This window comes from Microtus pennsylvanicus, chromosome 4, assembly GCF_037038515.1.
Source record: "Microtus pennsylvanicus isolate mMicPen1 chromosome 4, mMicPen1.hap1, whole genome shotgun sequence".
Taxonomy (NCBI): domain Eukaryota; kingdom Metazoa; phylum Chordata; class Mammalia; order Rodentia; family Cricetidae; genus Microtus; species Microtus pennsylvanicus.
Genome location: NC_134582.1, coordinates 113,172,598 through 113,189,185, shown reverse-complemented (window position 1 = coordinate 113,189,185; position 16,588 = coordinate 113,172,598). Strand labels below are relative to the sequence as shown.

At 36.1% G+C, this 16,588-nt stretch overlaps 1 protein-coding gene across 5 annotated transcripts in view; it reads left to right on the top strand.

Moving 5' to 3' along the window:
- The window catches only part of Arid4b (AT-rich interaction domain 4B), a 114,927-nt gene that overhangs the window by 59,158 nt on the left and 39,181 nt on the right, over positions 1-16,588 (top strand). For all 5 annotated transcript variants that reach the window (XM_075970193.1, XM_075970192.1, XM_075970194.1 and 2 more), the window contains exons 8-14: positions 2,298-2,436; positions 5,063-5,142; positions 7,790-7,866; positions 8,980-9,134; positions 11,893-11,965; positions 14,124-14,218; positions 15,511-15,608. In XM_075970193.1, coding sequence (XP_075826308.1) covers positions 2,298-2,436; positions 5,063-5,142; positions 7,790-7,866; positions 8,980-9,134; positions 11,893-11,965; positions 14,124-14,218; positions 15,511-15,608 — 717 coding nt within the window. The remainder of the gene's footprint in view (positions 1-2,297; positions 2,437-5,062; positions 5,143-7,789; positions 7,867-8,979; positions 9,135-11,892; positions 11,966-14,123; positions 14,219-15,510; positions 15,609-16,588) is intronic.

The following is a 16,588-nucleotide window of genomic DNA, read 5'->3' as shown; positions in this document are numbered from 1 at the left end:
TCTTGGGAGGCTGAAGCAGATAGATAGCAAAATTTGCAACCAACCTGGGATATATAATGAGACCTTGCTACAAACAACCAAAATAAGCAATGTCTTTTTGTACAAATGTAAGGTTATATTTCCCTAGGTTTCTCAGGGCTTCATTGTCCCAATATTGTAGAACTACCTTTGTTTTTTCTTTCAGCAACTTTAAATCCACACACCAGCTAATCTGCCACCATTTATTCCAAAATTGACTGTTTTGATATCTTCCCCTTAATTTAACGCCTGCCTTTAGTTGATCCTAATTAAGTTCAAGATGACCTTGTAATTACTTAACAATAACTTAGTTATTGTTCTTACTGTGTAACTGAACTGAGTTTAATCCTTACTATGTTCCTATTCTGGGCAGAGGTTTATGTTTTATTCTGCCTAAAAAAATGCAATGTTTAGAATTATAGACTGTTTCCATACTTTTCTCCTCTAGTTTTGCTACTGTTTTTCTTTTAATAACCTGTTTAAAGTCTGTTTAACTGGTAGAATAAGAAGACAAGCTTCTGCTGTCACTTCCCATCAGAGGACGAATAAAGCCTAACAAAATTTGCGATGATTTTTTTTCCTAATAAAGGTTATTTATGAGTGTAAGTTTTACCCAATGACAGTGCTAACAGTTTTCTGGAAAATGAATGTCTTAATTACATAGTTACAGATCTGTGACTTTAGTTTGCATATTATAAACCTTTTACAAATTTATTAGTTACAGTTTTAAATGTGTTCACAAGATTGTGCAACAGTTGCTAACTTTGCTGCTGTCTGATTTCAAAAGATATTTTTAGTATTTTTTGTACCTTTTTTAAAAATAAAGATCAGATTATATTTTCTTTTTCTTTCTATTTTTTTTTAAATAACTAAATATGGAGGTTGAGATTGAATCCAGGGCTTTTGGATATGCTAAGGCAAATGGTCTATCTCTGATTCCTGTTAATAGTTTAATTTTTGGCAAAAATTGGAAAAAAAACATTATCTTTTATGATTGCTTTTGTTCATATACCCAGTGGTTCTGACTTTAAGAACTTACACATTATTATTTTTTTTTACTAAAAATTAATCTTTTTAAAGTCTACCACACATGAAGTATGAAATTGGTCCTGACTTATCTGAAATTGTAATGAATTGTTGAAACTAGAATTGTATTTGAGCTATTAGTGTTAGAAATCTTTTTTTAAGTATTGTGGATTTTTTTTGTTATGATACTCAATATAAAGTATCTTTGTTTTCTTTGTCTTTTCCTCCTTTTTATAGAATTATATTTAACTTTTTTCTAATGTCAAGAGAGTACAGTACCTGATTTCAGATATTTTCTCTTTGATAGTTAACATCTTTCTAATGTAGTAGCCCAGTGCAGTTCCTGTGAGATATTTTACAGCAACACAAAAGAATTATGTGTGTATTTTGTGTGCTGAACTAGGCTCATCTGTTAAGGATTGCTATGGTAGTATCTTAACTAGATTGTCTCCTTGCCCCTCACTGAGACTTCCAGTTAAAAAGAAAATCTGCCTTTTTGTTTTAGATTTTATTTTATGAGTATGGGTGTTTGGCCTATGCGTGTGTGCGTGAGTGCGTGCATGTGTGTGTGTATGTATGTATGTGTATATACATACATTTTTGTGCACTATGTATATGCATTGTCCCCAGAGGTGGTATCGGTTCCCATGGGACTGGGATTAGAGAGGCTTGTCAGTGTAGAGAATCTAACCTGTTCCTCTGGAAGCATGGCCAGTATTCTTAACCTCTGGCTTCTCCCTTTTTAAGTTTTCTCAGTAATGGTATTGCCAGAAGACTATCTTTTTGAACATTTGCAATTTGACCCTGGGATCTCCTATCTTGTAATATAATACTGAGATGTGTAGTATGGGTCTTCAACTTGAGGATTTGCGTACTGGTTGTTCTATTCTGGTTTTCTGCTTAATCTTTGTTTTTTTGGGACAAGTCTTGTTACGAAACTCAGGCTATCTTAAACTTCAGCTCTCCCTCCTTGTCTTCCTGACAGTTGGAATTATAGGTGTGCACTATTATGCCTATGCCTTCCTTTCCCTTATTTTTTTCAAAATAGTAAAGCCAAACGATTATGGGGATATAATGTACTGTTGTTTGAAGATAAGCTTGCTGTTACTGTTTAGAGAATGAGTTGAAATCTCAAAGAGTTAATTTTTAGCTTTTGGGGAATGTTGGGAAGTTCTGAAATAGCCTGCTAACTATTGGTTTATATATCTTCATGAAGATAAATGAGAATGTCTTATTTTTCCCCCTCTCTTTAGACCAGAGGAGGAATCTTCCTCCTCATCCAGTGACGACGACGATGATGATAGGAAACAGACTGATGAGCTACTAGGCAAAGTTGTTTGTGTAGATTATGTTAGTTTGGATAAAAAGAAAGCTCTATGGTTTCCTGCACTGGTGAGTATTTGAGTATGAAAGGTTTTACTTTTTTTAAAAAAAATATGTGTTTTGGGGCAGCTGCAGAGATGGCTCTGCAGTTAAGAGTAGTGGGTCTGAATACTGAGTGTAATCATCAGAACACACACAGTGGTTCAGAACCATATAGTGGGATCTAATGCCCTTTTCTAGCATGCTGGCTCTGTATTCAGTTAGAGCGCTTATATACATAACATATATTAAATTTATTCTTATTTTCTGCGTATGAATATTTGCTTTTATGTATGTATATCTACCATTGAAGGCCAGAAGAGGGTGCTGGGTCCCTTGAAATCAGAATCAGAGCTGCCATGTGGCTGCTAGAAATTGAACTTGGGTCCTGTGCAGGAGCAACAAGTTCTCTTTCCCACTAAGCCACCTTACTGTTGGAGGCATTCACTTCCCTCCTCCATTTTTAAAACAAAGTTTCACATAGTTGAGTTTGGCCTCCAGTTGTTTGAGTAATTAGGTTGACTTTAAATTCTTGACCCTCCCACCTTCTAAGTGCTGTTGTTACCTGTGTATACCACCCACGCCTAGCTAGATTCCCATCCCCCCCCCCCCCCCCCAGCGTTTTCCTGTGTAGCCTTGGCTGTAGTGGAGCTCACTTTGTAGGCCAGGTTGGCCTTGAACTCAGAGATCTGTCTACCTCTGCCTCCTGAGTGCTGGGATTAAAGGCAGGTGCCACAACTACCCAGCCATTCCCGGCTTTATGTAATTGCTAGGGATCCTAGTTTATGTCCTAATGCTTAGATGACAAATACTTGATCCATCTCCCAGCCTGAGAATTTTTGAAATTTCTTTCTTTCTTCCTTTTTTTTTTAAAGTTAAATTTAAATCATTTTATGTGTCTGTGTTTCTGTGTGAATCTACACCATGAGTACAAGGGTACCCATGAAGTTAGTTAACATTGGTTACAAGTGGATGTGAGCCACATGATATGGGTATTAGGAGTGACACTTTGGTCTGCTGGAAGAGCATGAAGTAATCTTAACTGAGGCACCTTTCTAGCCTGTCTTTTGTTACTTCTTGAGATAAGATTTTTTTCCCCTATGTATTTAGGCAGATTTTGAACCAAAGAACTTCCTGCCTTAAGCCTCCCATGTGCTGGAATCACTAGGCTGAGTCACAATATCCAGTGAAAGTGTAGTTTTTACCCTTTTTTGGGACAAGATAATTAGCTTCATTTAATCTTAATGGAAACTAAGAAATAAGTTTTGTACATTTACTTTTTAAAGTAAGAAAATCTCGTTTGGTGGTTTCATGGTCCCCCTTTTCATTCTTTATTAAGTTCTCCTAATTAATTATAGTGTTGTGATTCAAAGTTTGTAAAATGTGACTGTTCTCTTTAGTTGGTACCAGGAAATAACATGTGATGACCATATGAATGTATGTGTATTTGCAAAATCTATAGATCATGGAAAACTGAGGTTCATGGGCTGCAAGTTTCAGAATCCTAATACATGTTTTTTGATTTTTTTTTTTTTTAAATTTTCAGATAGGTCTTAGACAAGACTGGCCTCAAACTTGATGTTGTAGTTGAGGGCAGCCTTGAACTACTGATATTCCTGCCTGTGCCTCCTGAAGTGTCGCCACCACACTTGGCATGTTAACACCTTGGTTCCCAAATTTTCTTAACTTGGCTGAGTACCAGACTTGTATATTTGTTAGTCACCTTGAAGCTTGAGTCCCAAAGTTTTTTCCCCCTCCTTTTGTCTCCTTCAGTGGCTTTCCTTTTTTATGCCATTTGTAAAACACAAAAAAACTCTCACCTTTCTGCTTTTGGTGCTTTCTTTCATCCCTTTTAATTTTCTGTTGCTGTTACTTGACATGCAAGCCACTACTCACCTAGGTAATTGCAGTAGTTGTAGCTTTCAGCCGTTACCCTTATGTGGGTTATTTTCTTCATCGGAAGACATTTTTTTTTTTAATACATCATCCGTCCGTCCACCCTTCCGCCCACCTACCTACCTGTCTACCTACCTATCAATCTAGTCTAATCTATTTTGGGGGTGTGTTTATGTGATCACGGGCCTGTGGAGGTCAGAGGACAATTTGTGAAAATTAGCTCTCTCCTACAGTGCTAGTTCCCGGTAATTTAACCCAGATTGTCAGGCTTGACAGTAGGAGCTGTCTCACTTAGCCATCTCACTGGCCCAATAATTTATTATTTATTTTAATTTTTAAATTACACTTATTCCTAGGGGGATTTGCCATGGTCCTATCTACATTGTGCATGTGGAGGTCAGAAGACAGCTTGTTGGAGTTAGTTTTCTCCTAACACTGTGTAGGTTCTCAGGATTGAACTCATGGACCACCCTGGCCTGGAACTCAAGAGACCTGCCTGCCTCTGTTCCTGGTGCTTGGATTAAAGATGTGTGTCCTTTTGACGAGATATACTTTTGTGTTAGATCATTCTCTAAATTTTTGAGTTTTTCTTGAAGGCTTAACATATGATACGGTAAATGAGACTCTGAGAACTCTGGACCCTTGTTCTCTCTTCAGCCACATAGTGTTGCCCTACCCCTTCAGAAACATTTAGCTAGCAGGCATGGAAATAACTGAAAATATACTTTCACTTATGATAGTTCTACACTTTCTTTTAAAGGTGGTTTGTCCTGACTGTAGTGATGAGATTGCTGTGAAAAAAGACAATATTCTTGTTCGATCTTTCAAAGATGGCAAATTGTAAGTATTGGTCATGTGATTTTTAGAAATTTATCCCGCATAAGCCAAGTTTTTCTAATTAAGATGGTAAATGAAGTGAGGTTAATTATTTCTTTTGACCATAGGTCTTTAATTTTTGAAGAGGTATATTTCAAAGAGAATGGCTTTCACACTCTCTGGAAGTCTTACTGTGTCTTTCTTTACTCATTAGTTCTGCTATTATAGACTCTTAGCAGTATTTTTATTATCTATAACTGGTGGCTCATTGAGACAGACTTGATGTTTAATGGAACTAATGATCTACAAATATACTATATTTTTGGTGTTATTTATTTACTTATGATGGGGGGAGGTGTGTTAGTGTCATAGTGTACATGTAGAGGTCGGAAGACATCTTGTAGGAGTTGTTTCTCTCTTCTTCACATGGGTTATGGGGACTCAGTTGAGCTGTTAGGTAGCTGTTAGATACTCAAGTATCTACCTACTGGGCTGTGTATCTACCACTGGGTCCAAAGGTTTGTTCTTGATTATTTAATATTCCTTATTTCTAAATAAGATCTCTTGCAGTGTCTCTCAACCTTTGTGTTGTGACCCCTTTGGTGGTCGAATGACCCTTTTGCAGGGATTGCCTAGGACCATCAGAAAATAAAATTACAGTTGTGAAGTAGCAATGAAAATAATTTTATGATCAGGGGTCACAGCAACTTGAGGAACTGTATTAAAGGTCACAGCATTAGGAAGATTGAAAACTACTGATATATTGGCTAATGCATGACTTCTACAATGATCTAAGAATTTTAATTGATTTTTTTAAAAATGCATTCGATATTGCAAGAAAATAGTCTTTGGAGTTTTTTTTTTTTTTTAAAGAAAAGAGTTCTAAATTTTAGTTTTACTTTAAAGAATTAAATAGATACAAAAACTGTGTTTCTCTTTTCCTTCCTTTTGTTCCCCAGCCTGTTCTCTCTCATGGGTTCAGTATCATACCGTTTCAGCCTTCTAGTACTGTTTCAGCCTTCTAGTACCATGCTACCATGCCCAGCTGAAGCCAAGTAATTCTCTCCTGAGCCTCACTAGGTGTCAGTATTCTTGAGATTGAGTGCTTATGTTTTCATGTTCTGAGAAAGTACATTTGAAAATGAGCTACGAAAACAACTTTAGCAGAGTTGAGATAATCAGATAAATTTCAGCATCAAAATTTGAGTACTTGGTTTCTTATTAAGGAATAAATTACATTTGGGAGTAGAGGGATGGGGAAATGGTAGTTAAAGGACATATGATGTCAGGTTCATGCTTCCGAGTCTTACATAGACTGTGACAGTTGTAGTTCTTGTCACCTTCTTACATACTTGGAATTCTCACGTCTCACTCATTTCCTAAAAAGGGAACTGTGTAAAGTAATAGATGTGTTAATTAATTGAGATGTGGCAATCATTTCTTAAAGTATATGTGTGTCAAATTATCGTGTTATATGCTTTAAATATATACTGTTTCATTTGTTAGTTATACCTGGCTAAAACTATAAAAGGTCATGTTTAGATATTTAATAATATACTTTTATTAAAATGTTTTAAAGATTGATAATGACAGTTGAAGTGTATATTGTGTGGAGGTGGGAGGGAGGAACAGAGATGCAGATGAAACAGTAGCGGAGGTTCTGACTGCTGTGATGCCATATTGAGGTGTCTGAGACTGATTTGCATAATTCTTATCCATTTTTATGTGTATCTGAAAATTTTTTAATGAAAGATAAAAATTTAATTTTACATGTATGGATATTTTCCCTACATGTATGTCTGTATACACATTTGTGTTTCTTTTTCCCTTGGTGGCTAGAAGAGGATGTCAGATCCCCTGGAACTAGAGTTGCAGACAATAGTGAGCCTCCTTATCGGTGCTAGGGATCAAATTCCAGTCTTTTTGAAGAACAGCTGGAGCCTTTAACCCCTGAGCCTTCTTTCTAGCCACAAAACAAAGTTTTAAAGAGATGGAACACTGAAACCTGTATTTGGAATGACATTTGGGCTTTTTTGGGGAGGGGGGTTGGTTATTAGTACAACTCAAACATATAGAAGTCAAATTTTAGTTTATTTAAATTAGAGAATAAATGATATTTATCATTTAACATGTTCCATTTTTTTGCATAACTCTCCTTAGGATTGAAGCATTCCATAAGAAGCCTAACTTTATTTTAGAAGTTAATTTGTCATTCTGAAATAGTTCTTGAGACATTGTTGAGATACCCCCATAGCAAACAAAAACTAGAGAAAGTTGTTTTATTAACAGGCATATTTTCTTCCTCTCTTAAACTAATATTATTATTATCCCAAGATAATGACAAGTTTTACTGTTGACTCTTCCTCATTTAATTTATGTGTTATGCCATCCAAATGCCTTTTTCATTATTACATTAGAGGTTCAGCATTTGTTTCTAGACAATTATTTGATACCTTTTCTTCTGGTTCTGGAATTTGAACCCAGGTGTAAATGAAACAAATCTTAATGCAGGATCGTTCCATAGACAGTGTGTGATTTGGGACTTATACTACTATGTACAGTTGTTTTTATTACTCATAATAGTGTTTTCATCTTTTCTGATATTTGTCTATGATTTGATGACTGCTGTCTTAATCTCTCATTTTCTCATCTTTATGATTGAATAATGCAGTACTTCAGTTGCAAGAAAAGATGTCCATGAAATTACTAGTGACACTGCACCAAAACCTGATGCTGTATTAAAACAAGGTAAGGAAATAATCTTGAAAAGATTATAAATAATTTAAAACCTGTTTAATTGTATTATAAATTAATCCTTTTAAAAATTTTTTTAATTTTTTTTCTAAGATAGGGTTTTTCTCTGTAACAGTCCTAGCTGTCCTGGAACTCACTCTGTAGACCAGGCTGGCTTCAAACTTAATGAGAACCACCTGCCTCTGTCGCCCAAGTGCTGGGATTAAAGTCATGCACCACCACTGCCTGACATAAATTAATTTTCTTGATTTTAAGTTTTCTTTTACTTTATTAACATATTTTTCAGTAGATTTATGTTTTGAAAACTCATGCTTCTTGTTTTTTTTTTTTTTGTAAAAGTTTTTATTAAGGTAATAATCAGGAACATTAGTTAAAAAACATTAGCTATTTTAATAATGTGAATTTTGCCTAGTAAATTCACTATTGGTTTATAGGAATGACAAAATTAGAATCTGAATAATTTTGATTTGTTAACTCTGCTAACATATATTCCTAGTCAAGGCTCTAATGGTAAGATTGTGATTGCTTTTATTATTTCTTTTATACCATTGTAAATTACTATTTCCACATTTCCTTACCTATCAAGGGTTGATAACCTTACTTAAAAATTAGAACAAATTATGATTTATAATCAATACCATGTAGTATAAAAAGAGACTAATTGTTTTTAGCCAATTTTAGTTTAAGCTTAAGTTTGGTTCTGTTAGAGTTGCAGAGAACATTTCTGGCTAGATTTTTGTGCATGTGGTAACATGTGGTAATGTTAGTAATTGTTGAATAAAACATCGTGGCTTATCTATTTTAAAATTGTTTTTAGTACATAAACTTAATATCTGTTTAAAAGAAGAAAATTCCTTGTTTCATCTTGTATTTGTTTGAATCCAAGAATCCTTCCGGTTGACTTGCCTAGTTTTAAAGTGGGTCTCCTGTGTATAAGATCAAAAGGATTGAGTGGCTTCATAAGACAGCTTTTAGTACAGAGCCAGGAATCTAGCACACATTTGAACAGATGTCAGTGCTGGTACCACAGCTTTTATAAATAGTTAACATTTTTTAATTCAGTTGTTTTAATCTGTCCAGTTTCCTAACATTATGGTGTATTTGTAGCCTTTGATCAGGCGCTTGAGTTTCACAAAAGTAGAACTATTCCTGCTAACTGGAAGACTGAGTTGAAAGAAGATAGCTCCAGCAGCGAAGCTGAGGAAGAGGAGGAGGAGGAAGATGATGAAAAAGAGAAAGAAGATAATAGCAGTGAAGAAGAGGTAAATTAAAAACTTGATATTTTGATGCCTTTTAAAATGTTAAGTAATGTTTTACTGTTAGGAATCTTTTCATCATAAAATTTTGCTTTATCAAGTTGTTTGCTTCTTACCTGAAAACAGAAATGTAGGCTTAGGGGACTCAGAGTAGTGTTGTACTCTCAACCTAGGTGATTCGGGGGTGCCTTTACTTTATAAGATAACTAAAGTACCACCTAGTCGTTAACATGTTTTGCACTGTCATGTCTGTAGCTGCACCTCATGATAGGTGTGCATCTTCAAAATTCCTGAAGCACTAGGAATAGTGTCCAGAATAATGTCCAGCCAACATTAAAGAAAAAGTGAAGGTTGGCGTCTTTTAGATTCACAGAATGAAAAACATTATTTAATTTCATACATATGCGTTTCCTTATATATTAATTTTGGTCATGGAGTTAAAGTTTTAGATTTTATTGTGATTTCATGTGTCCAGGTGACAGGTATTCTAACACAAAAGATTACTGAATAAATGGTGTGTAGATAACACCTACTATTTTGACCATGAAGTGAACTGTGTTTTCTTTTTGGAAAATCATAGTAATTTTTGGTGAATATGTAATGTTTTCAATTTGGAGATTTTATCACTTAATTGAAGTACATAGTTAATGAACTAGGAGTTTTTTTAAAGCTGTATTTTAGAGTGCAGTGATAAAGGATAGCATAGATATCTTTCTCTTTCAGTCTGGCCTAGTTCTGCTCTTTATTTTCAGTGTTAAAGTGAGAGCTGAGGTTGGGGTATTGTCTGTGTTCTTGCCTGCCATGCTGGAGGGCCTGGCTTCTCCTCCAGTATTTTATAAACAATTAAAAGTCAGAATGACCAATCCCATATTTATAATCTGTAAAGACAGTTGTTCTTTTCAAAGTATAAAATTCACGCACAAAGTGTAAAACTTCCATGATGGTCCAGCCTCTGCCCATCTCTCACTGTTTCTGCTCTTTCCCTGTGAACTCTGAGCTGTAGCAGCGTCATCCTATGTCCCTAGATGCTTCTCATTTTCACACAGTAGTACTTCTACTCCTCCTGCTGTTTCCCATGTGTGTATGGTAGTAGTGGTGGGGACTGCCTGGCAAACTTTGGTCAGTTTCCAAACTCCAAGAACATAATGTTCCTCAGATTAGGAAACTTTATCTCTTCATTCTCTGAAGTACAACTTTCTTGTGTACTTTTTCCCATGTATTTTTATATGTGCTTACATACATGCATCTCTCTCTGTCTCCCCCACTCTTATTTAGGTTTATTGCCTGTTTTTCTCTTTTACTAATTTATTTGTAAGCTTCTGAAAGAGAGGTTTCCTATCTTATTAGTATTTTTATATTCTCAGCATTTATCATAGTGCATAATTTATCACAGCTGGTCAAAAAATATCAGTTATCAAACATTTTGTTGCTTGGATTTGTGTTTTACAAGTATTTTTATAACAGCTAATCTGTGTTGGGGGGTGTTGATTACTAGTCAGATGTTTTAAGTTAAATAAAAACTTCATTGTTTATGGAATAGAAACAAAATTGATGATTAAGTCAAATCTTTTAACATAGTAACATTTAAGAGAATATCTTAACTTTTTTCTCTATATTTGTATTTGACTGTCTTACAAAAACTTGACATGTGGACTGTTTACATTGAAGTATGGTTTATCACAAGCAAGCTAATAGTTGTCATTTATTCTTTGTCTGAGAACCAACCGAATAGTTTTTTGATATGAATGTTTTGTAGTTTTTTAAAATTTACTGTCCCTTGCTCCAAAAAGTTCTCCATAAAACAAAGGGAAAATGAACTAGAACAATGGTAGTGGGCATGTGATTTTTCCAAATTAAAAATGGTTAGCTTTGTTGAGCATACTAGTTGGAGCTCCTATAACTGTTAGAACTTTGCTTCCAGCTAGAGTAACTGCAACTGCACAGCCTGCTTAGATATGCTGAGTTATTCTCTCTGCAGTAACTCCTGACCATGTTTTATCACAACAGGCTCCATAGCTTTTTCTTTTATTTGATTCAGCACCTAGCATAGTGCCTACACTTACAGGTGCTTTTTGTTTGTTGAATGGATGAAAGTCAATGCATTGGTGAGTTCCTCAATCTTACGTACTACCCTGCTCCTTGCAGGTTGCTTCAGGACCAGCTCCCTACTGCCTCAGCCCTTGGCCACAGCAGCAAGAAGCTAGTCCCTCCCTTAATTGATAATTCGGGGAACTATTTTATTACTTGAAGATTTCCCTAAGTCTGAATCTTCAGGTATTGTAGATCAAGTTTGTTCCCCACTATACTGATTATGTAAGCTTGAAGTACTATATAGTGGGGCTGCCTATAATGAAGCATATTTAGAGCAAATGGGACCTGTGCTTACTGAGTTCCTTGAGGAACAACAATGGAATCAGCTTTGATGTTAAACTCTAGCCCAATTTTAATAGAAATGAGAGTAGGTTTCTTGAGCCTGTGACCCTGATTTAAAGAATAGATCTCTGATAATAGTGCAGTTTTGTTAGTCTTATACAAAAATTGACAGTTGGAATTCTATTGAGATACCTTTTAGGATGTGTTCTTCTATATAATGCAAAATGTCTAGACTTACTTGGTTTTGAACAGCTTAGAAAAAAATACTTTGTAAACTGCCTTTTAAATATTTAAATGAGTGTTAGTTTTTCTCTTGGCAAGAAATATTGCTTGCATTAATAAAACTCTGAATTGAGGAAAACAATATCTTTTCTTCTGTGGTTAAAATTAGGAAGAAATAGAACCATTTCCAGAGGAGAGGGAGAACTTCCTTCAGCAGCTTTATAAGTTCATGGAAGACAGAGGTGAGCGTGTCACTCTTACTGTGTAAGTTTGTGGAAATAGATGTGTGTGTCACTTACTATATAAGCTCATGGAAGATGGAGCTGAGTATGTCACTCTTAACTATGTTGTGTAAGATAGAAAACAGAAGGTCACACTTGTTTGAGCATTGAGTGTTTCCTAAGACCCAACCTCATAGACAAAGAGAATTTAACCAAGAAGAGACCCAGAAATAGAGAAAAGTATAGGCTGGATGTGATAGTTCTTGTCTTTAATTCTAGCATTAGGGAGGTTAGTTCAGGAAGAGTGTAAGCTTGAGGCTAGCCTGGGCTACATAGTGAGATCCTGTCTTGAAAAGTTCCTTCCCCCTTGCACAAAAAAGAAAAGAAATCTGGAAAAAAAAAAACTTAACAAAATATCCATCTGAGTGTGGCAACTTTCTGAATATGCTTAATTTTGCAAAGAAATGTAAAGAATAGAGCTGGTGATGTGACTTAGTTGGTAGCTGTGCTTGTCTGGCCTACATGAAGCCACATAAACTGAGTGTAGTGGCAAATGCTTATAATCAGTCCTAGCACTCTCCCAGTGGAGGCAGGAATTGGAAGTTCAAGATTATCGTAGGCTGCATAGCAAATTCGAAGCTAGCCTGGGATACGCGAAACCCTTAAACCATGCTCTTCAAAAGGGAACAAGGACTAAAATTGGGCTTAATGGTAGAAACCTGTAATTTCAGCTACTCGGGACTAAGCCAGAGAGGATTCAAGTTAACCTGGGCAACTTTTGGGAGACCTCATCTCAAAAGTAAAAATAAAGCCAAGGTATGGGTTAGCTGGTGAAGTGCTACTTGCCCTGTAAGTATGAGTATATGAATTCACACCCCATTAGTGATATTTTAAATAGCCAGGTATGGTATGGTGGCATGTCCATGGAATCCTAGTGCTGGAAAGGCAGAGACATGCCGACCAGTTTAGCCAAATAGATGAAATCAGTGAGAGACCCTGAAAAAACGAAATGCCGGTGGCCTCCACATACATGTACATGTACAGAAACATGAACACATACGAAAAGTAAAAAGGAGGGCTGGAGAGATAGCTCAGTGGGCAGCAGTGCTGACTGCTTTTCTAGATGACTTGCATCCATGTTGTAGCTAACAACTGTCTGTATTTCTAGCTCCATGGGATTTGAGGTTATCAGGCATGTACATGGTGCACAGACACACGTACGTGTAAAATACCTATTTACATAAAACAAAAATCTCAAAAAAGGTAAAAAGTGGGCCAGGTTCATAGTTCATTGGTAGAATATTTTCCTAGCATGTTCAAAACATGGTTAGTCCCTAGTCTCACACACATACAAGCACACGTGAACTAAAGTAGGGCAGAGGATGTATGCTAACCTTTTAAAATTTACTGTGACAGTCTAGTTCCTTGAGGAACTAGTTCAGGGTGTCTTTTTTTGTACTTATGAATGGTAATGAGTGTTATGGTATGGGTATTTTCATATTCTTTAATGTTAAATATTTTTGATCACTTTATTATTTGTTTGTATTCATGGAGACTTAGTCTAAGAAGTGTGGTCTTCTTTATAGTTTTGTGTGATATACAAGAAAAAGTGCAGAAAATGAGTAACGCCTAATTAGGGAAGAATGATAGTAAGATGCTAATCCACTCACCTACGTGGGTGTGGGAAATCCAGGCTGTGTTGCAGCCTGGCTCTGCCCTCTTCTTTTACTACTTTTTAACATCTTGGTAGTTTTACTTAGTGTTTTCTTCTGTTGAAGGAAACAAAGGTGTAGCTTCGCTGGAAAATCATTTGGAGTGCTAATGATCAAAGCACAGAGAAAACCTCGTAAGATTGACAGCTGCCCAGTGGGTCTCTCAGTACTTCTTTAGTTTTTTTTTTTTAGCTTTGTCTCCCTAATGTTTGAAAGATTTGCAATTTGTTAAGCCTTACTTGGTATTCATCCTCTATATCACCAGAGGGACGATGCTAGAAAGAAACATAAGACAGAAAATCTGGTGTGAAAAATGGTGACATGGGTTTAGATTAAAAGTGGGTTTTTTCTGGGGATGGGGCGTTCTGTGGAGTATGTATGTAGAAATCATTGGTATTAGGTGAATCATTTGAGATTTTTAGATAAAAATATGTAACATGGTACTAATATATATTGTGTTTTAATAGGTACACCTATTAACAAACGACCTGTGCTTGGGTATCGGAATTTGAATCTTTTTAAGTTATTCAGGCTTGTACACAAACTTGGAGGATTTGATAATGTAAGTACTATAGTGATTGTGGTTTTCATATAATGTGCTCCCTGATGTATCTGTCATCTCTAAAATTATTGTCTTAATAAGAATGTAAGGAAACTAGGATGAAAATGCAGTTTAGAAACACAGAGTAAAGATGATTCTTTTCTGTGACAAGTCTGATTTCCTGTTGAGTGTGTCAGACTTTGGTGAAGTCTTATCTGAGTCAATGCAGTGCCACAGAGGCGGAAGCACATCCCCCCCCCCTTTTTTAAAATAGGATCTTAGAGGTGGTGGCGCACGCCTTTAGTTCCAGCACTTGGGAAGCAGAGGCAGGGGGATCTCTCTGAGTTCGAGGCCAGTCTGGTCTGCAAGAGCTAGTTCCAGGACAAGCTCCAAAACTACAAAGAAACCCTGTCTTGGAAAACAAAAAACAACATAACCAAAAAAAAAAAAAAAGATCTTAGTATGTAGCCCTCACTGGCCTGTTACTCTCCATAGAGATCTAGACTGGCCTGAAACTCAGAGATCCACTTGCTTCTTCTATCCCCAGTGTAGGGATTAAAGGCATGCTACTATACCAAGTTCTTCCCTCCCTGCTTCCCTTTACTAAAACTGCTGATCTGATCTGATCTGAGATGATGTTTTAAATTTAGGATATATGATTCATCCAACTCAGAATGTGCTATTGATTAAAATGCCTTACTAAATTTGTAAAATAGTTTTGACTTGCTGGCTTGTGACTTTGATGGGAAGAATATACTTTCAGTATTTCCTTCCTTCCTTCCTTCCTTCCTTCCTTCCTTCCTTCCTTCCTTCCTTCCTTCCTTCCTTCCTTCCTTCCAAGATTTATTTATTTATTATGTACACAGTGTTCAGCTTCCATGCCTGCAAGCTAGAAGAGGTCACCAGATCTCATTACGGATGGTTGTGAGCCACCATGTGGTTGCTGGGAATTGAACTCAGGACCTCTGGAAGAGCAGTCAGTGCTCCTAACCTCTGAGCCATCTCTCCAGCCCTCAATATTTTTCTTTTTGTTAGATGTTTTGATTTAAAATCATGTACTTTGACATTTATCATAACTGAATTTATTTAAAAGTCTAATGGCCTAGTATGTTGATACTTAGAACTGTCTGACATTTGTTAGAGTAATAAAGCTTTTTATTTGGAAAGCACATTTAAAATTTATCATTTTGTATTTTTCATGCTTTTAAGCCTGGAACCAAGAAATGTAGGCACATCACATTTATTATGTATGTGAAATATGTTACTACCTTCCCACCTTTGACTGGAAATTTTTTATTTCTTTTGTCCATTAGATTGAAAGTGGAGCTGTTTGGAAGCAAGTCTACCAAGACCTTGGGATCCCTGTCTTAAATTCAGCTGCAGGATACAATGTTAAATGTGCTTATAAAAAGTAAGCCAGTGTATTTGATGTGACTATCTTCAATAGCCTACCTAGAAAACAGTATCAGATATATCATTTAACTTAAGCTACTTTAGAAAAAATGGAAATTTTTACCATAGAAATATTTCTAGATATCTGTAAATCTAAAGTCTGTAAAGAAAACATTGAATGCCAGGATCACTTGAATTACTACATAGAAATTAAAAAGCTAATGTCTCAAAGCCAAAAAGATGCCATTATTACCTGTTGATAATCTTTGATCCTGTAAGGTTTTCCTACATCTTTTTACTTAGATAAAGAGAGTTATTACAGTTTACCTCTTAGGAGTACTCTGCTGATGGAATGAAGTTTACTGAAGCTCCTGATACCTGCGTATTAGAAAAACTCAAGAATAGATTTTTATCATTAATAATTTTAATAGCTTCCACTAATCTTCTGATAGCTACTGTTGTTACTTTTCTTTAGGTTATAACTTTTTACTCTTACCACAGGTATTATGTTTTAAGTTCTTTGAGAGCCTCATGTGTGTTCTGACCATATTCACCCCCAACTCTTTCCCAATTCACCCTCCTTTCCTTCTTCACCCACTCAATATTCATTCTCTTTCTTGCTTACTCACTCTCTTCCTCCACTTTCCCTCCCCCATTTCCTTCAAGACCAATTTGTGCTGCCCAGTATTCTTGGATGTGTGGTCTTCTACTTGGAGAGTGGTTCACTTAACTGCCATAGACTATACTCTGAGAGAAAATTTCCTCTCCTCCCAGCAGCTAACATTTGCCCATAGATCCGCAGCTCGGGTGGAATCAAGTACCCAACTCTTCTTTCCTTACTGAGATTTAGTCTGACTTAAGCCTGCATGGGTTTGCATATTCTGTTCCAGTTCCTGTGAGTTCATGTGTGTAGCTGCCCTGCTGTGTCAAGAAGACACTGTTTATTTGTAGTCATCTACTACCTCAGGCCCTCATACTTCTTCCAGCCCTTCCTTCCAT